This window comes from Ips typographus, linkage group LG13, assembly GCF_016097725.1.
Source record: "Ips typographus isolate SLU linkage group LG13, UJ_Ityp_2.0, whole genome shotgun sequence".
In the NCBI taxonomy this organism is placed as follows: domain Eukaryota; kingdom Metazoa; phylum Arthropoda; class Insecta; order Coleoptera; family Curculionidae; genus Ips; species Ips typographus.
Genome location: NC_138434.1, coordinates 6,087,353 through 6,109,540, shown reverse-complemented (window position 1 = coordinate 6,109,540; position 22,188 = coordinate 6,087,353). Strand labels below are relative to the sequence as shown.

General features: G+C 40.3%; 2 protein-coding genes across 2 annotated transcripts; both read left to right on the top strand.

Moving 5' to 3' along the window:
- The first annotated feature begins 13,931 nt into the window (after positions 1-13,931).
- On the top strand, positions 13,932-14,648 carry LOC145737327 (uncharacterized). Its single transcript, XM_081991963.1, has one exon. The coding sequence runs from the start codon at positions 13,932-13,934 to the stop codon at positions 14,646-14,648; it is 717 nt and encodes a 238-aa protein (XP_081848089.1).
- Positions 14,649-14,851: 203 nt separating this feature from the next.
- Positions 14,852-16,423, top strand: LOC145737326 (uncharacterized). Its single transcript, XM_081991961.1, has one exon. It carries the CDS (start codon positions 14,852-14,854, stop codon positions 16,421-16,423), a length of 1,572 nt encoding a protein of 523 aa, XP_081848087.1.
- Positions 16,424-22,188: the final 5,765 nt, after the last annotated feature.

The window sequence follows — 22,188 nt, the reverse complement described above, 5'->3', positions numbered from 1 at the left end:
CGGGAGTGTCGCTGTCGGATCCTTGCTTCTGAGGAACCACGGGCTCAGGCTCAACTGCCTCTATTTGAGGCTCATTGCCTGTCTGTTGTTGTTGATGTCCTATCTGGGCATCAACCCTAGCTGGACTGGGGGCACGGAACACCACGGGATCAGCAGGGGCAGACGAATGTGCACTTATACCTGATGGTCCGGGTTCCGGTAACTGTCTTTTTTTGCTTACAACTTTCTTGATTATTTAACTTGTTAATTAAAGTGTCTTTGATAATAGGGGGCCAAGCGAGGTTCGATTTAGATATTCCGTATAACATTTCTTTATAAGCGGACAAAGTTAGTTCTCTAGACTTTCTCACAAACCTCCTACATTTTAGATTATGGTTATCTGCGAGAACATTCGTTTTTTTTTAAATTACCAAAATGACTTTCAACATAGCAATTACTCAATCTATTTAATGAGTATTTTTTCGAAATCATAATTTCTGACCATAAAGGAAGAAAAGGCATATATGTATTTTAAAGTAATTACATTTGCCCACTCTCTCATTTTTATTATTTTCACTATCTGACAGTATGACAGATTATTCTAATTTAGGAGTACATAACTGAGCATTACCTTTGTGTAATGCATTATCAGAAGACGAGAATTCTTCTTCTACTTGAATTACATTACTTGCCGATTCGTCATTATTATCCGTGTCACAACTTTCGAGTTTGCATAATGACACGTTGATTTTCGTGTTGGATAAAACCAGAATGCAAATACATTCAAACCATACAGTAACATCATTAAGTGTTGTTAACATAATACATTTACAGGGTGCGGAATAACACACAGTCTTCTCCACTATAAATTTATTAACCCACCAGTTAATGGGGGCGCGCTCGACTAGTTTCGGGCATAGACATGCCCATATGCCCGAAACTAGTCGAGCGCGCCCCCATTAACTGGTGGGTTAATAAATTTATAGTGGAGAAGACTGTGTGTTATTCCGCACCCTGTATTCTTACACCTCCACTGCGAGACAATGGACTTCTACTTCAAACTAATACATTTAGCAAATAAAATTTTCAAAATGTTTTCTATATGATCACTATTTAAAAATGTGTTCAATTCCTTAGAAACCATTTTTATAACATGAGCACAACATAAATGTAACAAAACGAAAGATGAACTCACACCCTTCTCGTCATCGTGGTGAGTCAATTGATTGTAACATTCGCTCAGATGATGTTGCAAACTGATATTACTCAAAAACGAAACTAAAGTCTTTGACTACGGCACCAAATAACGGCCATTTCCGCCAAGTTAAGCAACAACATTTAAAATCATACAAAAATTTTAAAATTGCACTTTTGAAATGCCTTGAAGAAACCATATCCAAGCAAAAACAGTGCACAACCCCAGAGTATAAATACAATACTCAAGGGTGCCTCATTACTTGATGTAAATTGACTAAAAGTTTCAGTTCCTCAACCTTCTTAAAAATCACCAACCACATTGTTGCGAGCATTTGTTTGCCATTTAGAACTGTTTGTTTGAGCTTGAGCATACTTGCTATCTTACTAATAGCAGGTTAGATTGGTAGGTTAGAGGGTGCCTAATTTGTTTTTGACATTTGTCATTGATTATTTTTGTGTGACACTGTAGACAGGTGTCACTCGGGACACCTACCCAGCACTACCACCGCAAAGACGTTTATTTACGTTGATTAATGATAAACTAGAATATCGAATTTCACTTAGATACGGCTGTTGTTTGTTTGAATTCTCCAACTTTTACCCTCGACCACTTCCGGCGCTAAGCTAGCTGGTTATTTTTTGAATATAAAGCATGACCGGTTAACCGATTTCGGCCATTGGGCGTTTCCCACCGAAATTGTCTTAACAATGTTTCATGTGACACACAGAGAGTTGCTGCTTACCTTACTTTGCAGGTTTACCATCAAGAAAATAACACACACAGACCAGAATCACTACCAATACCAGCCTGCACAATTCAAATAACGTAATTTTACGAGTAACTAACGATGTCGTACAAACGGTATAACGCGGCGTTGTTCATCCATCGGCTCACGAGAGGGCGCGGAATGCAATCCCGCCCCCAAACGAAACGTTCTGCGCAACGGATCCGAGTACCGCCCATTCGCGTCTAATACATCGCGGCGGGGACGTGAACGATCTCCGCGCCTCCTCTAGAACGTGGTCTATAGAACGACTCGAACGAGGGGGAGTTTGGTTTTCAACTTGGAACGTACCGCACGTCAGTTTCGTGGGTGCCATTTTTTGCCACTAAGAAACTACGTTTCTTGAAACGGTGTTCAGGGAAATTTGAAGTTGACGACCGAATTCCGCAGCCGGTCGAGTGGAGAAGGTGGAATCTTTAAGTGGATACGTCGATTTCAAAAAATCTACGGGGAATTGTCTTGTGCGGTGCACTTCCAAGAGACGGAAAGGGTGAAAACCTAGGAGAAGACCATGTGGATGTGACAGTGACGATTATACTTTCCACGAGGACTAAATGTTTACTTGGATTCTGCCTTTAATCAATTTTTTTGACTTTTTTGTGTGTGTAAAGTATTTTTTGTGAAAAGCACTGAGAGGCCTGCCTGGGGATGACTTAGAGTCAGACAAATCCTGGGCAGAAAGAAAACCCCTGGCAAATTACCCCATAAAGGGAGCAGAAGCCAATCCCCCCCTGTTGGGGGGTTCATGAAGGAAGGAAGAACTCGAACGAGGAGTAGACGAAGGTAAGAGGTAAGTCCGTAGCAGCCCGCGAACAGTCGGATCGCCACTCGGTCGTTCTCCGCTCCCCGTTTGGAAGGGGAGCTCCCCCGCTTCAGCGTACGGTGGTGGTAGATGTTTGTCCTCTGTATAGGTCGCATTGATTTAATTCGAAGGACCACCGCTAAAATGAAAAGCGGAAAAACGTGGCTGTACACTTTAATAAAAAATAAACTGGAACATTAAAGCCGTGTAAACGAGAGTACGAGAGAGAAATCGTTCTTTTTCCTTTGAGAATCGAGCACGAGTGATGCCAACCGCCGTCCTTCTCCTCGGCCGTCTTGTCCGAACTCTGTTGCGAAGCGCTGTTGCCAAACATCGCAACATAATCATCATTTCATCTTCTGTCTTATGAGTAAGTACTATGATTATAAAGCAAACATCTTTGTGCAGTTGCAGTGTTTTTAAAACCAAGTAAATTCTTCAGAATTTTTTGATATTTTGATTATTCAAGCTTTTGCCTTAAATAATATTGTTACGGTCTGGGCCTACTATGCTCGATACTTCTTAACGAGCGCTCGCTTCGGGATGAAACCGATGCGCCGCAATATCTGGCCGGGCGCGTATTAAAGTAGGCCACAGTTAGGAAGCGCTACCTGGAAGATTCGTTAATGTTCAAGGCAACCCGCGAAGCGTTTCGCGGTCATTCTATAACGTGGTTTGCGAATATAAAAGAAGCGTCGTCGACGACGGAGTAGTAGAGTAGTAGTGAATTTGGGAACGCGGTAAAGTTCAAATAGTGGAATAGTTGTGGAATTGTAGTAGTGTTTTTAGTAGCTGTGTTAATTATTGTACGGAGTGTTTTGAAGTATTAATAAAGTTATTAATTGTTGAGTTAAATTGACTTTGTGTGAACCCACGGGAAAATCGTAACAATATTTCAGATAGACAGGAGTTAACATTAAGGTTGATTTGATTATTTTAATCTTTATTTGCACCATTGTACTTGACTGTTATTGTTTTCACTTGATTTGTCACTGCCTAACCACATTTAGCTTAAGCTTGGATTAAATTACAACTGTTGTGCTTGCAAAACAAATATCAGCAATACTCAAACCTCAATTTAAAAACTAAGTTTTGTGTGAGGTTTGTTCAAATTATAATTTTTTGTGTATTTTTTTTGGTAAGTTTCTTTACTGCAGTACTTTTGTCGCTCCATAGAGATATTACTGCCAGTGCAGGCAAATATCATAATGTGATTGGCTATACTTGCCTTAATGATAGAAAATAACTATTTTTCTGTACAACGTGATTGGTTTTATTTCCACCCGCTCTTAATCTGTTCTACTTGATTTTACAAAAAAAAATGTAAATACAAAAGTTTTAGGGATTTATCTAAAGCAGGGATTTTTCCAAGGACCCCCTCATCCATTTGCTATAATGGCAAGGACCCCCAGTAATTCCTAACTACAACACATTACTTCTTAACACACAACTTCAATCAGCTAAGCCGTAGTTTAGCTAATGTTGGTACCTTGCCACATCACAGTACCAAGTAGCTGAAAAGAGCAAAATTTGTAGTTTTTTTTATTTCATTGTTTGAGAAATTAAGGTTGACATTTAGAGAAAAAAAAATGGAGCTTTTTTTTCAACTTTATCTTTGTTGTTTTTTGATTCTCAAATACTGCTAAAACTAAAGTTTCTTTTACAAATAATTTTTACATCCATCAGTACACAGTTTTAGTTCTAAGTTCTTAATGAGTTAAGTTGAATCTGTACCATTAAATTTGTTATTGTAAAAGTTAAAAAATTGTATAACTTTTTGAAATAACGTTCACTTTGATTTAAAGCCATATTACGCCTTTGTGTTTGTGGATCTATAACACCGAACGTAGTTTTTTTCAAAATCTGCGATGGCGAGACACCAATGATTTTGATTTACATTCGCTGGAAACGCCAATACCACAGGGGCAGTTATTCGAAAATCGTTCAGAAAGTAATGATCGAAGAATACACCTAAAATGGCTTCCACTAAGGTTATTATTGTTAGAATTTTTTCATATTATTGTTTGAATTTTTTCATTCTTGTTGCAAATATGTAACCCAATATTAATTATGTTATTATCATATAACCAACCCTCTCCAAAAAGGCTTTCAAATTCTACACAGTTAACTTGTGCAACTTTAACATTGAACTTTTTAAATGTAGCAATGTAATATGTCGTTTTTCCGATTTTCTTGTAATAATTGGGATCATTTATTAATCCATTTTCCAAAATTTGAAAGTTTTGGGATTCAGTTTTAGTTAGATCATCCTGACCTAAATTATGTTTTTTAGCGGCGCTAGCATCGCTAATATCTGATGATAAGGAACGAAGCCAGTTGCTTTCATCTTCCGAATACGTTTCGTTTGGTGTAAGCATGGCGGGTAAATAATATTTGAAATAAAAATCTCGAAGTACCATAAGTATTTGCGTATCAAAAAACCGTTTATCTCGGTTTATTCGTTCTATTATCATGTCGCATTTTGAAAATATAACAAAATCACACCAATTGCGATTCAAAACCTCCATTAATCCTTGTACCTGATAATAGTATAAATTGGTTTTATTTAGTTGACCATTAGCCGAATTGAGGTATTTCAATTTTGTAAAACTAATTTTCTCATTTCGAATACTGTAGGGACATTTTACCTCAACTATTCCGTCATTGCCCGCCAAACCATCTGGAGAACCAGCTAGATATGGATATTTGTTGTGAATGATTAAACCAGTTTTCAACACCACATTGCCAGAAATTATACTATACTCTCAAAGGGCATTTTCTTCTTCTTTGATGCCATGCCTAACTGAGTCGACATGACTGGGATCTTTGAAAGATAACTACGTCAACTAGCTTGATTTTTGATATATTGTTTTTAGCTTTTATAATTTTACCAAAATTAGAACAAGTTAAGCGCTTTCGTCGCTCCTCTAACCAAAATTTAGATTTTCTCTGATTTTTAGTTTTTTCTTCTACACGTTTTCGTTGTACATTAGTTAAATTCAAAAGAGTGAGAATCTTTTTTCTTAAAATTATACTTTTTACTGTTCTTGTGTAAAGAAAGCAACTGTACGACTGATTTGGGTCCAACGATGGATCACAAATTTGGTGTACCCACCTGTCACATAGATCGCACTGAACCCAATAAGCGGTGGTGGTTAATGCTCCACAATTACAAATAATGCACACATCATACGAAAAACACTGTTTGCAAAAATAGTTTTCGGTATTTGAAATATTTTTGTATTCTGTTATACATAGATCGTGCACCCATCCGTTACACATATCGCATTGATGCCATGACACAGTGACATCCAATCCACCAAGACCACAATATATGCAACTTTCGCTATTAATTGGACCATTCGATTTACGTTTTATTTTGTCATTGGATATTGACTGTGGTTTTGAAAGTGTTTTAAATAATTACCAGAAAAATGCGTTGAAACGGTACCCTTTTTTCGCTTCCAACTTTCTTGACTATTTAACTCGTTGATTAAAGGGTCTTTGATAAGAGGTGGCCGAGCGAGGTTCGATTTAGATATTCCGCATATCATTTCTTTATAAGCGGCCAAAGTTAGTTCTCTAGAATTTCTCACAAACCTACTACATTTTAGATTACGGTTATCTGCGAGAACATTCCTTTTTAAATTGCCAAAATGTGTTTTAACATAACAATTACTCAATCTATTTAATGAGTATTTTTTGGAAATCATTATTCCTGACCTTAAAGGAAGAAAAGGCATATATTTTAAAGTAATTACATTAGTCCACTCTAGAAAATAGAACTCATTTTACCTTACCTTCTTACCTTCACTATCTGATGGTATGACAGCTTCTTCAAACTTAGAATAAAACAGTACATAAAATGGGCTACCTTTGTGTAATGCGTTATCAGAAGACGACAATTCTTCTTCCACTTTAATTACATTACTTACCGATTCCTCATTACTTATGACGTCATTTTACGTAGCACAAGTTTCGAGTTTGCATAGCTTTTCGTAAGCAGTTTGTACATGTTGATTTTCGTATTGGGATAAAACCAGAATGCAAATACATTTGAAGCACACAATAACATCATTAAGTGTTGATGAACATAATACATTTTGCAAATAACTTTTTTTCTATATGATCATTATTTACAATTTTTTTCAAATCTTTAGAAACCATTTTCATAAAATAGGCACAACATAAATGTAACAAAACGAAAGATGAACCCACACCTTTCTCGTCATTGTGTTGAGTCAATTTATTGTATCATTCGCTCAGATAATATTGCAAACTCATATCATTAAATGCTCGGGTAACAGCATGCATACTAGCGAAACTAAAATCTGTGACTACGGCACCAAATAACGGCCACTTCCGCAAAGTTAAGCAAAAACATTTAAAATCATACAAAAATTTAAAAATTGCAGTTGTGAAATGCCTTGAAGAAATCATATCCAAGACTGCTTCTGCTATGTGAACCACCCCGGAGTATAAATATATACGCTTGCAATTTTTCAATACTTTTGGGGCTCGCACTATGCTGCCTGTAGCATCAAAGTACAGAATTGGTAATTCATCCCCAATTATTTGTTTTTCGCAAAGACTAATTTGTTCTGTGCTAAATAATTTAATTGAAAAAGGAGAAGAAACTTCTTGAACGTATTCAGGATGATCACGCTGCATAAGAAACATATCAATTAGGTCATCATTATTTCTGTCAAAAGAAGCAAGAGCTTCTGATCTAATTTTTCGAAATGTTGCGTCAGATTTAATATTTTCGAGATTTTTACTTGTGTTTACAAAGTTGGTATCAGCTTTAAGAAGTATACTTTCTTTAACATCAGAAGGTTTCCTACTTAGTAACTTTTGTTGCATAGCAAATCTCTCGATTCCCTTCACGTAGCCGGTAAGGACTCTTTTATGGCAAAAATCTTTTGAGGTACTATAAACGGTAACTTTGCGCAATTTATCAATATGAATGACAAATGCTTTGCAATTATTAAATTTATTATGCAGACATACCCCAAATAATGTTAAACTACCGTCTATACATTGTTTTTTGCTTTTAAATGCAATAAGGCAAGTATTATTAACAGTTTGAGACATTTTCTTTCTTAAATTAAATGGATAATTTTTGGAATCTAGTTTGTTGTTTTTACATATTAAATCCCATTCGTTAACAGGAATTATAAAACTTTCTTCAAAATATTTGCATTTTTATAGGTAGGCTTTTCAAGTAAATCTACATTTTTTGCATCTACTGGTAAAATCTCAGAACTAGTGCCTGGAGAGGTGTCCACCAGACAACTAGGAAAATTGTTTTTTTCCGGTGTCGCGGCACAAAAAATGTCTCTTTTCACCTTCAAAACATTTGTATAGTAGGGCTGCACTGAAGATGAATTACGGGTGCTACGAAGTTTAACGCTACTATTATTAGAATTAACGCAGCTTTTTTGCGAACCAGGAATCAATATGTCAGGATACTTTTCAGGTGTTGAATTGTTGATTCTAGTTTACTTACCACAATTTCCTTTAGTGATTTATCAGGAATGATTTCGTCGTCATCCTCAACTTTTGCAGGTTTACGTTCAATATTTTCCTGCATTTCAACTTCATTTAAGATTTGCAAGTAACTATAACATGCTTTTCGAACATTCATTAAGTTTTAACCTTCCAGCCTAAATTTAAACAAATACTTTTAAAAAAAGTGGTGATTTCAATTGTACTAAAAGACTTTCTCTAGAGATATTTTTATTCTTCAGTACTTCAACAGCTAAATCAAATTTGTCTATACGTTTTGATTTGGCTGCAATATCCATCTCTCTTTGTTCATCATTCAAGTGCTCAAAATGTCGTCAATATTACAATTATTATTAAACATTACGAGATTAATAATTCACTACACCTATTTATCTACTAACGGTGTATGTAAATATGAACTGAATTATTGGTCACTACTAAATGTTACGTGATATAATAACAAATATGAGCAATTTGCCACTCAAAAATAAAATGTAACAATTCCTACCTTACGAACCAACGAATTTTCCACATACACAAAATATAAAATACAGTAATTGCCTATGCGTATGCGTGCTCTAACTCCATCTAACCAGTGATTAGTGAACCAGTCTCTAGCCTCTACTCTAGTAAACTAACCAATAGCATGCCGTCATTTCACGACGGCAAGGTATGGTTATGATTGGTTGAAACACACATTGGTTGAATACGAAATCCGATTACTCTAAATAGGTTTCTGTCTCCTTTTAACCTTAGAAAACGCACGGCTGGAAGTTGAAACAGCAACAAAAGATTCAACGCAAACCAACGAGTATAACTAAATATAGTAAGATATTGCTTATGAGGGGTGGGGAATAGATAACTTGACTATTTTGATAAAAACATATTAAATTACAATAGTTCCATCTACCCACAGTTTACAGAAGTTAATCTACTTTATGCTCGCGTACAAATTTCAATGGTTTCTTTTATATCGCGGCATCGGTTTTTACACCACGATTTAGGAAATTAAAACGCCAGGTATAGTCTATCCATTTCTAATTGAATAAGCATAAAAAACGTTGTAGGCCACACAACAAGAATATTCAACATAGGCAGAACACAATATTTCTTCGGTATCTAAATTTTTTTGCTCTTTGGTTTAATATAATTACAAAACGAAAACAAACATGGTAGTAGTATAATATGTTTTTATTTTAATTAAGGCACACCGTTATAAGTTAGTCGGGAACATGTCAATGACCATCACTGTCATCCGAACTTGACTCACAGGAAGGTTGTATAATAATTGGAGAAACTGGCGATAAAGTTGGGTATTCATTTTCCTTGTGAATTACATGAGCGATGCAGTTTTTCCATTCGTCTAAAGTTATTTCACTTGCTTTTTGTCGAATGAGGTTGAGAACACAATATACAATAATACATATATATTATATACAATAATAAGGGGGAAGACGCAACACTGTATGACCTTGTGATTTGCAGATGTGATCTACAACATATTCCTTTTCAAAATTTTGCTGTTTTATTATTTTAAAATCCCTCTGCTTTTCCAGGTTTTTTCGGGAACTGCTATGTTGCTTTATCCTGCATAAATTTTAAAATCTGGTCTTTCTTTGCAGTTGAGTTTATTGTGTGTTATGTAGTATACATAATATTATGTAATCCATCACGATAACGAGTTTTGTGGGATATTTGGTAGAAGCTGCTCCTTAACGCATTTTTTGAATAAGAGAGCTGTCATGTCTTCATGATAATCCGCTGAGGATTGGGCAATGTTTTTGGCTGAGAGTAGCAATGCATTTACATGTGTGGTACAAAACCAGTTTCATTTCCCGCGTGTAAAAATAATACGTTTTCCTCTTGAGCATGGCGCACATAGACTGCAATTTTTCGATTCATCTACCCAACCACTTCGAATAACATCGTGCGTATCATACCAGGTCTCATCCAAGTAAAATATAGGTAGCTTTTCTTCCCGAAATAATTTTACTTTTCTCAGATATGTTCCACGTCTACGATGCGTTTTGATTCCATTATTAGTATTCGGTGGTCGATATTTTTGTGTTTAAAGCCACAACTTAGTAAAACACTTCGTAAAGTTTCTAGGCTTTTATAATTACTTCCTGGATAATCCTTTAGTTTATCTTGAATCATATTTAACGTCGGAACAGAATTATCTTCATAAAAACTGTAAGCAATTCGCCGGATGACATCCTTATCACCATCGTCTATTTCTCCCCTCTTCTTCCTATTTGCCGAATGGTATAATACATCTCCTTCTTTGATAACACGGGAAATTGTAGAAAAAGACAATTTAGTCAGTTCCATGATTCTTTTAACAATAAAAGTATTGCACTCTTGGTTATTTTCTCTTTTTAAGCAGTCATACATGTTCAAAATTATTCTTTGACACTGTACATTTAAATCTTTGTTCTTGAACTCTTTATCACAGTTATCATCTTCGGCTTCAAGTTCGTGAAAAGGTCTCCAAAATGCCATTTTTATAAATAATATTAAGAACTACACTAACTCAAAACCAAACCTACCCACTAAACGTCTATGTGAAAATACACTGATAACGATGGGCCACTTGCCCATCGTCGACAGCAGGTGGATGCAACGACAGCCAAATAATCTCACAAAATTGTTTCACCGAATGCTTGCTGAATGTCGCGTTCTCCGTTGCCTCCAGCCCGATGATCACCCATCGATGCCGTTTCTAATGGCACTGGCGTGTCCAGCAGGCTTGCGGACACAAACGGGGCTACATTGTCCATGTAGATTGCAGAAGGGTTCGCTGCAGTGGTTGGGGAACTGATGTTAAAAACAGGAGGAAAATTCATGTCGTTATAACGATCCATTATTAAAAAATTTAAAGTTTTCAAACTGGAAAACTCAAAAAAAGTAAAGAAAAGGGAAATTTCAGAGTAAGGCGACTTTTGAAAGTATCAAACCCAGTTTAGAGGGTGAACTCTCGGTCTATTGATCATCATAAAAGTCCCTTTACGGCCTAACTGTATTTATTTTGACTTTAAGTTTGACTTTAGGACAAAAATACAATTTACTTGAGAAAGTTAGCACCGTCTACCGACTTCCCTGTCTTTAAGGCACGATTCTACTTTACTTTGAATTCTTTAAATAAAACTTTGGGATGCCAGACTGTTTTTCTTGGTAAAACAGCCAAACCTTAGTTTTTTGGACACACTATAAATCCAAATGATTTATTTTCTGGCTAAAGGCCTGAAGACATGAGTTGATTCAGTTTAAAATGCAAACAAACAGTTTAGCGGACTATTTTCCTTGGTTGGGGAAAAAGGGATGAAGGGATTATTTTGCACGCCCGACACTAAACCCGAACGCGCACTAACCCGACACTTTTCCTGAAAATAAACCTGAAAAAAATAAATGTCTGTCAACGCTGAAATGTGCCAATGAAATGCACCTCAAAAAGAGAAAACTGAAAAAACCCAAATCACAAAACCAACAGGGAAAAACCAACAATTCACAACCCCAACAAATTTGGAGTTCCGGACCGTCAGAAAATTTTATGTCCCTACGTTGAGAAAAAATTCTCCATAAGTCCCTTATGTGAAAAATGAAAAAATTCCTATTAAGTCTCCAACCTGGTGGATGACTTAAATCCCTGCAGAAAGCCCTTTCCTAAAGTCCCTGACTCTGGAAAATTCTCTAACCTTGTTAAAAAGGCTTTCTGAATCCCTGGCTGAAAATTTAACTAAGTCCCTAAATCGGAGAAAAAATGCAAAAAAAATTTGCAAAAATCTGGCGATCGGGAATCTAGTCTAAAACACCCCTGAAAGGTGTTTTCTAAAGTTTCAGAGCCGTAGAAAATTCCCCAATCCTGAAAAGGACTGTTGAAAATCTCAGCTCCGAAAAAAGTCTAAGTCGAAATTAAAAAAAATCTAAAAAAAATTCTACAGAGTTCCCGATCAGGAAAACACAACAAACCCTGAAGGAAAGCTGTTCCCTAAAGTTTGAAATTCTGGACTGCCTAAAAAATGACTAAGTCCAGAACCCCAAAAAAATGAAAAAAATCACAAAAATTCCAAAAACGCTTTCAAAGTGTCTTACCGCCCTTGCACGTTTTAACAAGGGTGTTTTCTCGGAGCGTACGTTCCCTGAACGTACTATGAAGTCCCTGACTTCAGAAAAAAGACCAATCAATTCTCAGACGCCCAGATAAATCTCCCGGAGTTCTATGCTGCCGTCTGTAAATATCGTCGTGGATCTTCGACAACCCGGTTGCCAATATAATGCACTCGATTCACTATTCGCGGATGACCGAAAAAACCGTTCACTTCGTTTCGACGAAAAAAGTCACGCGGAAATTCGGACAATGCAAAATGCGAAAATTGACCGTTGCAAATTGGTTTTGTTCACATAACTCCTCCTTGATTTGAGCCATTTTCGCCTCTAATGACACCAACGGTCACTAACGGTCAGTTAGGGGTGCTTGCTGACCGTTACAGCTTGCGGAGTTCGCAACGTAGAACAAAACTTCGACCACCGAAAATTGAAAATTAAAAAGCTTGCGGAGTCCGCAACGGTGTATAAAAATACGACACCGAACATCAATATTTTGAATGGTCGATTGTAATTGTCCTCTTCTGTTATACCAGGCTTTGTAAAAAAAAATTTTACGAGTTTTTAGGGGCTGTTATGTGGTGTGATATGGTTCTTCGTCAGCATTCAATTCTTGCGGCTGAAGCCCGATTACTGGATAGGGATCAAATCCAACCCATTTATTATTGATGTAGTACATAGGTGGAATTATGGAGGTGCACTCTATTTCTTCAGCATGTTCTTGTAATATTCATGTCACTGGAGACAGGACCGGATCAAACGAGAAATAAGTTATGCTTTAAGTGTAACAATCCAAGGCACTACCAACGAGATTGTCTTGATACTAAACGAGCAACTCAAGTTTACAATAACCAGAATAGAAATACTTCTACAAGGGCCAGAAATAGAACCACTAGCAACCAGCAACAACGAATCTGCTTTAAATGTAACCAACCAGGACATTTTGCTAGAGAATGTACCGCCGAAATTGGGTCTTTAAATTTAAACTCCGACGCAGCCGCTTCCCAGCCCCAAAGCCCGGCTGCCATGGAGGCAACGTGAGAATAAGTGAAGGTGTTAGTGTAGGGAGAAACATTTGCGAGTGGAAAAGAATCTCCAGGCCTTGCAATGTTTCTAAGGTAATATTAGCTGAAAAGTTATATTGGTCACTGATAGATTCTGGAGCTGTTTTATCCCTAGTGAAACCCTCAGTTTCTCAGGGGTTTACACCGTTACAAAATAGTGGAATTAACTTAGTGGACACTCAGGGAAATAGTATTCTCATTTTAGGAACCCTTGTTTGCGTGTAGGCATTGGGCCAAGAAGAATTGTGGAACATGGGTTCAAAGTACTTGAATCTGAGAGTTTTTAGACAGATTTTATATTGGGTTTTTGCATGAGCATGGTGAAACTATTGATTGGGGAAAAGGAGAAATGGTACTCCTAGGAGAAAAACTATCTCTATATGAAGATAATTTGGGAAGTTTATATGGAACTTTAAATCGACAACATACAGGAACCCCCGGACTACTGACTGGAGCCTCTACAGCGAGGAGCTGGCCAGTAGGATAAGGGTCATGTATAAAAGGACGCGCACGGCAGAGGACGTTGAGGCCTCGGTCGAGGAACTCAACGCCGCCGTACTAGCGTCATACGAGCACAACTGCCCGGCTAAGGAACGGGTAGTTGGAGGAACGCCATGGTGGAACTCTCTCTTAGAGAGACACCGTAAGAAGGTCCGTAAGCTTTTTAACAAAGCAAAAAGGATCAATACTGTGGAACACTGGGACAACCACAAGTTGGCTCAGAAGCTCTACAAGAAAACGATACGAGACTACCGTAGAGATACGTGGAGGAGGTACTGCTCGGACATTGAGGACACCACTGAGGCGTCCAGATTAACGCGGATCCTCAGGAGGGAGTCGTTCTTGCGCCTGGGCTCTGTGGCCCGGCCGGAGGGGGGCTTTACCGAGACATCGGAGGAGACCCTAGGCATCATGCTTGGGACTCACTTCCCAGGGTCGAGTCAGGTAGGGCCAATACTCACGGACAGCGGAAAGTGTGACGACGTATTTAGGCGATCGCTCACTCTGGGGTACATCCCTGAGGCCTGGAGAAGAGTGAGAGTCGTGTTCATTCCTAAGCCGGGAAAGGCGGATTATTCTAATCCGAAATCGTTTCGTCCCATCAGCCTCTCGAGCTTCATGTTGAAGACTCTTGAGCGCATTGTGGACCGTCATATTAAGGAGGAACTGCTCACTGTGGCTCCTCTACACGAGAAGCAATACGCTTAGAGGGCGGGTAGGTCTACGGAGGCCGCCCTTTATCACCTCGTACAGAGGCTGGAGAAGGGCAGAGCGCCCGGATGCGCCACCCTGGCGGCGTTTATGGATATAGAGGGGGCGTTTGACAACACCTCCTTTGCATCGATATGCCAAGCCCTTGAGCGACGTGGGGCCCATCCGGTGGTTGCCGGGTGGGTGAAAACCATGTTACCATGTTGTCCAACCGTTTGGTTTTTGCGGAGCTTAACGCAGTCACGTCGGAGGCGTGGGTCGCCAGGGGATGCCCCCAAGGGGGCGTTCTCTCGCCCACTTTTTGGTGCCTAGTTGTTGATACTCTGCTGTGGAGACTCAACTCCGCAGATGTCTACGCCCAGGCCTACGCGGACGATGTGGCCATTCTTTCGAGTGGTCGTGCCGTCGGGGGCCTGGCGAGGAATATCCAGGCTGCCCTTCGATCAACACAGGTTTGGTGTGAGGGGGAGGGGCTTTCTGTGAACCCGGAAAAAGTCGAAGTCATCATCTTTACGAGACGACGAAAACTCGGACCGTCGCCGGACTTAAATCTGTTCGGCCACATTCTGGGGTACAAATCCCAGGTCAAATACCTAGGGGTCATTCTAGATTCCAGGCTGACCTGGAACGAGCACCTTGCAGTCAAAATCGGGAAGGCCCGCAATGCTCTCTGGATTTACTGCGCTGTTGTTCGCCCAATGATAACATACGGAGCGATTGTTTGGTCCGGAGCTATGGATACGGCCAAGTCACGAGCCTTGTTGGACAGGGTTCAAAGACTTGTCTGTGTCTGTATTACAGGTGCAATGAAAACTGCCCCAACAAGGGCACTGGAGCGGCTATGTGGGCTCGAGCCGCTGCACCCGTTTATACAAAAAGAAGCCGCCAGGGCAGCCCACAGACTGGCAGGTCTCAATATGCTGATTACAGACTCAGCTGAATCGTGGAGTCATCTCGGGGACTGGGGGGAGGCTTTGAGGGAGTGCCCGGAACTGTTGATGAAGCAGGATCGGGTGCCTCCGACGCTTCTGTCAAGCGGATCTCTAAAGTTTGTAGTACCCGAGAGGGAGGACTGGAATTTCTCTCAAAACTCTATCCTCCCGTCGCACGGAGACGTCTGGTTTACAGATGGATCCAAAACCGTGACGGTGGCAGGGGCAGGTGTGTATGGTGCAACTTCGGGGACGAGGCTTAGCTTCCCTCTAGGCTGCCACTGTACCATCTTCCAGGCCGAGATCTTTGCGATCATCCGATGCGGGGAGTTTATTTTAAACTCACCGCTATACCGGAAGGATATATTTATCTGTACGGACAGCAAGGCAGCAATGGCTGCCTTAAAAGCTGATTCAACGACGTCTGCGCTGGTGCTGGAGTGTAAGAAAACACTCTTGTCGCTCACTCGGGTCCCAGGGCACTCCGGTGTTAGGGGAAACGAGGAGGCGGACAGGTTCCCGATTCGCCATTGTGGACCGTATCTTCTGGCAAAGATCCGATATTGCTTGAGAGGAGGCCGGAGGCATGCGGCAGTCGCGATGTCTCATGGGCTTCTTTTCAAAGAACAAGTCGAAGTCACTGATGGAATTAACCAGAAAGGACCTCAGATGTGTGACAGGACTTCTCACGGGTCACTGTCAGATGAGAAGACACATGCACATTCTGGGTCTGTCACTTGTGTCGCTTGTGTCAGGAAGACGAGGAAACTCCGACACATGTTCTCACACAGTGCCCGACACTTGCGACGATCAGAAAAGAGCTTTGGGGTAAGAGTGTGATCAACCCCTTAGATATTCAAGGTACCTGGCCAAGGAGGCTCTGCAGCTTTGTCAGGGCCACCGAATTGGAGGGGTACTAGCTTGTGATGGGTCACAAAGTGTCTTCTCCGTAGGGAGCCCATCTAACTATATTCATTCATTCATTCATGGACAACATGTTCAGAATCGGACGCATTGACACACAACTACCTCCAAGAAACATTCATCGTTGCTGCCAACAACGAGGGATGTGGGCATTCAAACGATTGGCAGTCGTTTGGAAGCACTGGAAAAACCAAATTCAGGAGAGCATGGATGTCCTGATGTTCAACTTGTATGTTCCGGTGATGCGAATTTTAAAATGGACCTAAGAGCTGCCGAAATGGAAGGCTTCGAAGTCCGGGGAGAATTTTTTGATGAGACTCATTATGTGGAAAATGAGGAAAAATCGTGGAAAATTTTACTAGAGGAAGATCTAATTTTACCCCCAAGAAGTGAGGTGATTTGTTTAGCTAGTATAGCTGGTTATTCAAGAATTACGACTCAGCATGTTGTGATAGAGCCATGTGAAGATTCTCAGCAGGGATTGCTAGTTGCGAGAAGTCTCTGTAAAAGGGGCGCCAAGGTGCCTGTGAGACTCATGAATGTATCGGATAAGGATATGCTAGTACAGCGAAGACAAAGGATATCAGTCGCCTTTGAGGTGGATATAGAAAATATGCCTGATTTACAAGAGCAAGCTATTAGAAAAATAAATTTAGAAAGTAACCAAGTAATACTAAATACAATGATGTTGTTGTATAATAAGCTACGCACGGTCCTGCACAACGTTGGAAAAATAAAAGAATGCCGAACTAAAGCCGACCCTGGCTCGCGGGCGAGCAGATAAAACAAACATCGCGGAAGTGGCGTGATTTCTGTTGAGCGATCTGATAGGCGGATTCGCCGCGCTGCGTCGATGCGGCGTGGGTCGTTCTATAAAACGATTCACGCGCACAAGCCTCTCTCTTTCACAGCAGACACAGATCAGAGCGTAACGTAGGTATCGAAGCTGGCCTTGCACATTGCCATCATCGTGAGAGCATCTCACCGATCCTTCTAAGTGAAAGTTGATCATAGCACTAAGGCTACAAGTAGCTTAGAGGGTGTGGAACGTCGTGGGGCGGCTTAAACATCATAACTTGAGGTTTATTCCACCTGCGGGGTTCGGAAGAAGTTAAGAATAAACGTGGTCGCGGCGGAAAAGTCGTTCCGCAGTCGTACGTGGATACGTCGCGAGGAAAAACGGTTAAGGAAGCGCTTTCCTCACACCCTAACATTCAGTGACTTTGTTCCCATATTCAGTACGATTTATTTTTTCTTTTCACGATTTCAAAGTTAACCCTACCAATTTACGTGCCTTTCAACAGTGTTCAATCTAAAACACTAACTAAGGTTACCATCGGTACAAGAATCCTCCTTCATAAGCCCAGCTATGTCGTCGCCAGCCTAAAAATATCTACGTTGTTCACCGCAAGAACAAAATTCAAACCCATTGGTCCTGAGAGAGTTTCAGTCAAAAAACCCTTCAGTTCCCCATCGTTGTAACCGATAAACTAACAAAAACTTTAATTTCGACAAAACAGAACTTGTAATTAGTTTTATTCCTAAAATTAAGCATTGTACAACAGCAGTATTGTACCTACCCTAAAGCGCTACCTAAACGAAACGAATCGTCAGCTACCGAAGCACTATACACTCTCCGAACTGGCGAGGTGTATACGTGTTCTAGGAGCATTAACACAAACATTAATAAAAATTAACCCTAGATACCCCAAAAACTGTGTAAAATTTAAAGACTCAAAAACAGTAAAACCACGAATAAACAGTGCCGCGAAATAAACCGGTTCGTACGCCGACCACCCTGTAAAACTGAATTAAACTACGTTAAATTCGTATCTTCAGTGAAAGTTAGTGTGTCGTTAAATTGTGCGTTCGACGCGCGAGTCACGCGCTAATTATTAAGCTTCATTTAATCTTTAAGATTATTAGTTTTATAACCCCTCGGGCTTTTATTTTGTTCGACAACTATACCGTTGTAACTTTAGTTTCTACGCCACTCAACCGACTTACGGGACGTAACCTTGCTTCCCTCTAAAACTACCGCGATAAAGTTGACCTAAACCCCTTTTGGCCCTCTCAGCCTCGACAAAGCCATTCTCCAACTTGTCTTTTAATCTATAAAGACCAAGTCCTCCGTGGAGAATTAAAACAATATCAAATTTCGATATGAATTCTCAGACTTTTCCAGCGGCTTTGTATGAAGATTTCTTTGTGTCGCATCAGGCGACTTCCCCCGTCGTTGGGGCGTTCGGCCAACTTCCTCATCCCCTAAGCCGAGCGGGTGGTGGTGGGACCCCTGTGTCACCGACTGAGTGGCGCGCTGACTCAACTACTGAACAACCTAACGTTTCTCAACTATATTCGAATTCTCAATTAAAAAATCAAAATCCCAACGAGTTTTATTCTTGCCAACCCGATCGTGCGCTTAGACAGGCTACGGATGTACAACATCCCTCAGGACCAACGCCTCCTGGATTTTATAACTTTCCAATTCTTCGAGCTCCTGAGAGTACTTGTTCTAAGTTAACCAGCGCCATTAAGAAAGATTCCTTTAATCTACGATCGAATTTTTTAAATCAGCGCCTTATTGCCGATAATCGAAACTTTCGGATGTCCCAAGAAAATCAAAAACAAAGGCGCGAAGCGCGACAATGTTATCCACATATACGATGCACTCATTGTAAGTAAGATTTGCAAATATCTGTCCCCTTTCTGTCACAATCTGCCGCCATATTCCTCTTCTATGATAAATTCGTCTGACTATTGGTTACTGTTGTATTGATAATATAAGGCAAACTAATCGACAAACTGTCTTCTGAACGTTATTTTTAGTTGATATGAAGCTTTCACAACAGTTTTGTACATCGTTAGCTTTATTTTTATTGGAATCCTTTAGATATTGCAATTTTAGATAAAGCAGTTCAACGTCAAGGCTATAGTTTGGTCTATAGTCTACTGTCGATTTGCTCTCCGTTGATTCTGAATTTTCATTTGTGACTACGTCATCTGCAAGAACCTCTTGATATTCAGACGACTAGGATGATGCGGAGCTTTCATTATCTTGTACACCATCATAAGAGTATCGGGAATCTTGCCGTTTGACTTCAAATGGAAGCTTACTCGAGTTCCAGTCTGCAGCTATTCTCAGCTGAGTCTCAATTAAGATTAAACGTTGTTTTTTAAATTTGACCATTAATCTATCAAAATTGCCTCTGAAGCGGTTTTTTTACGAGATTAACGAGATTATTTACTACATCTGCAGTATACCTTCGATACGCCTAAAGGCTGCGGCGTTGTCACGTTGATCTCTCTGGTTAAATATTTTGCTTTATCATCACGAGAACTTAGATTGAGTTTTTTAGAATTCTGGCTTGAAGATAATTGCTGAAGCTTGGTTTCAAAATTGAGTAAGTTTGTCCAAGACAAACTAACTGGCCGTTTGACTAAACTGCCTGATGCATTTGTAGACGGTTTGGCGTCAACACTGTCATCCACAATTAACAGTTTTTCAGTTGACTTATCTGCACTCAAACACGATTTTGCAGTAGAGTGCTTCTTCTCCAGATTGACTCCAGAATCCTGTTTGGCACTGATTTCCGGACAAGTTACATAAGCCAAACTAGCTGAGGAGGTGGCTTCTGATCTGTCTGGGGGTTAGGGCTTTGGTAAATATCAGCACTTAGATTTGGGCTTTTTGCAGGTGTCGCTATTTTTAGGAATGAAATAGAATGGATGGTGATAGAAGATTCGAAAAGCGGGACGTATTCCCATGTTCTTTGTCAGATGAGGTTTGCTGGATATGAAGCCATCATCACTGTCTTGTTTACCTCTATTTTCATGATAAAAGTCGTTTATGTTTTCAAGAGCTTGCAATTTCAGTCAAAGCAAATCAATATCAAGGACATAGTTCTCTGCCTCTTGTAATTCTACTCTCTACTCTACTCTACTCTACTCGAATTGACTTCCTCTGATTCTAGATCGTCTGTTTTGACCTCGGAAACTGGAATAGCGTCTTGTTCTTGCATGTGGATCAGAACTGGTTTTTCAGCAGAGTGTTTATTCTACAAATCCTGTTTGGTACTGATTTCCGTGCATGTCAGAAGCCAGACTGGCTGAAAAATCGATTTCTGATTTTTCATGATTTGGCCTTTTTGCAGGTGTCGCTTTTTTTTAGAAGTGAAAGACGTTTGACTGGAGATAGAAAATTTGAAAAGCATAAAATTATTCCAATGCTCTTCGTCAGATGACGATTTGCTTGAACGCCTCACTGCCTCGTATGCTCTGCGTACTGGAACGGCAACGCTTTTACTGGGTGAACTACTGCCAAGACGTGAAATCATGGTGTCGACAATGTTCCATTTGTGCAGCTAGCCACGGACCACAGACGAGATCCCGGGGACCTATGAAGCAGTACAACGTTGGATTGCCTTTCGAACGTTTAGCCATAGACGTCGCTGGGCCTTTTCCGGAGACCAACAGAGGCAACAAGTACATTCTTGTTGCCATGGATTACTTTAGCAAATGGCCTGAGGTGTTTGCGATTCCAAATCAAGAAGCCAGCACAGTCGCTGATATTCTCGTCGAAAATGTCTTCAGTAGATTTGGTGTGCCGTTGGAGTTACACTCTGATCAGGGACGAAACTTTGAGTCCAAGCTCTTTCAGAGGCTCTGTGACCTGCTAGGCATTAGGAAGACCCGAACAACGCCGCTTCATCCTCAGTCGGATGGCATGGTCGAGAGATTTAATAAGACCATAGAGCAACATCTCTCAAAGGTTGTTGATCAGCATCAGAAAGATTGGGACCAGCATATTCCGCTCTTCTTGATGGCTTATAGAGCAGCAGTCCACAACTCAACGGGACAGTCACCATCTAAAGTTCTGTTTGGTCGAGAACTGCGACTTCCATGTGATGTGGTGTTCGGATCTCCAACAGGCCAAAGCACGAACATTGAGAACTACGTTGACGAGTTGCAAGACAGATTACTGAACATCCATGATCTGGTCAGGGAAAGTTTGAATCTAACTAGCGACAAGATGAAAGCTCGTTATGATCTGAGGGCCAATTCGGGAGGGTTCCAGAAGGATGATAAAGTTTGGTTGTTTAACCCTCAGAGGAAGAAAGGCAAATCACCGAAATTAACACCTGTTTGGGAGGGACCTTACAATGTGGTAAAAAGGTTAAACGACGTCGTGTACAGAGTCCAACGCAGCCCCAAAGGCAAGATGAAAATTGTCCATCTGGACAGACTCAAGAAATACCAGGGATTGGATGAAGCGGATCGGGACGATCAGCTTTAAGAGGGGGGCAGTGTTACGGTCTGGGCCTACTATGCTCGATACTTCTTAACGAGCGCTCGCCTCGGGATGAAACCGATGCGCCGTAATATCTGGCCGGGCGCGTATTAAAGTAGGCCACAGTTAGGAAACGCTACCTGGAAGATTCTTGAATGATCAAGGCGACCCGCGAAGCGTTTCGCGGTCATTCTAGAACGTGGTTTGCGAATATAAAAGAAGCGGCGTCAACGACAGTAGAGAGTGGAGTGGTAGTAGTGAATTTGGAAACGCGGTAAAGTTTAAATAGCGGAATAATTGTGGAAGTGTTTTTAGTAGCTGTGTTAATTATTGTACGGAGTGTTTTGAAGTATTAATAAAGTTATTAATTGTTGAGTTAAACTGACTTTGT

Coding starts and splice junctions, on each gene's coding strand:
- LOC145737327 (XM_081991963.1), top strand. CDS start 13,932: ATGTATAAAAGGACGCGCACGGCAGAGGACGTTGAGGCCTCGGTCGAG.
- LOC145737326 (XM_081991961.1), top strand. CDS start 14,852: ATGTTGTCCAACCGTTTGGTTTTTGCGGAGCTTAACGCAGTCACGTCG.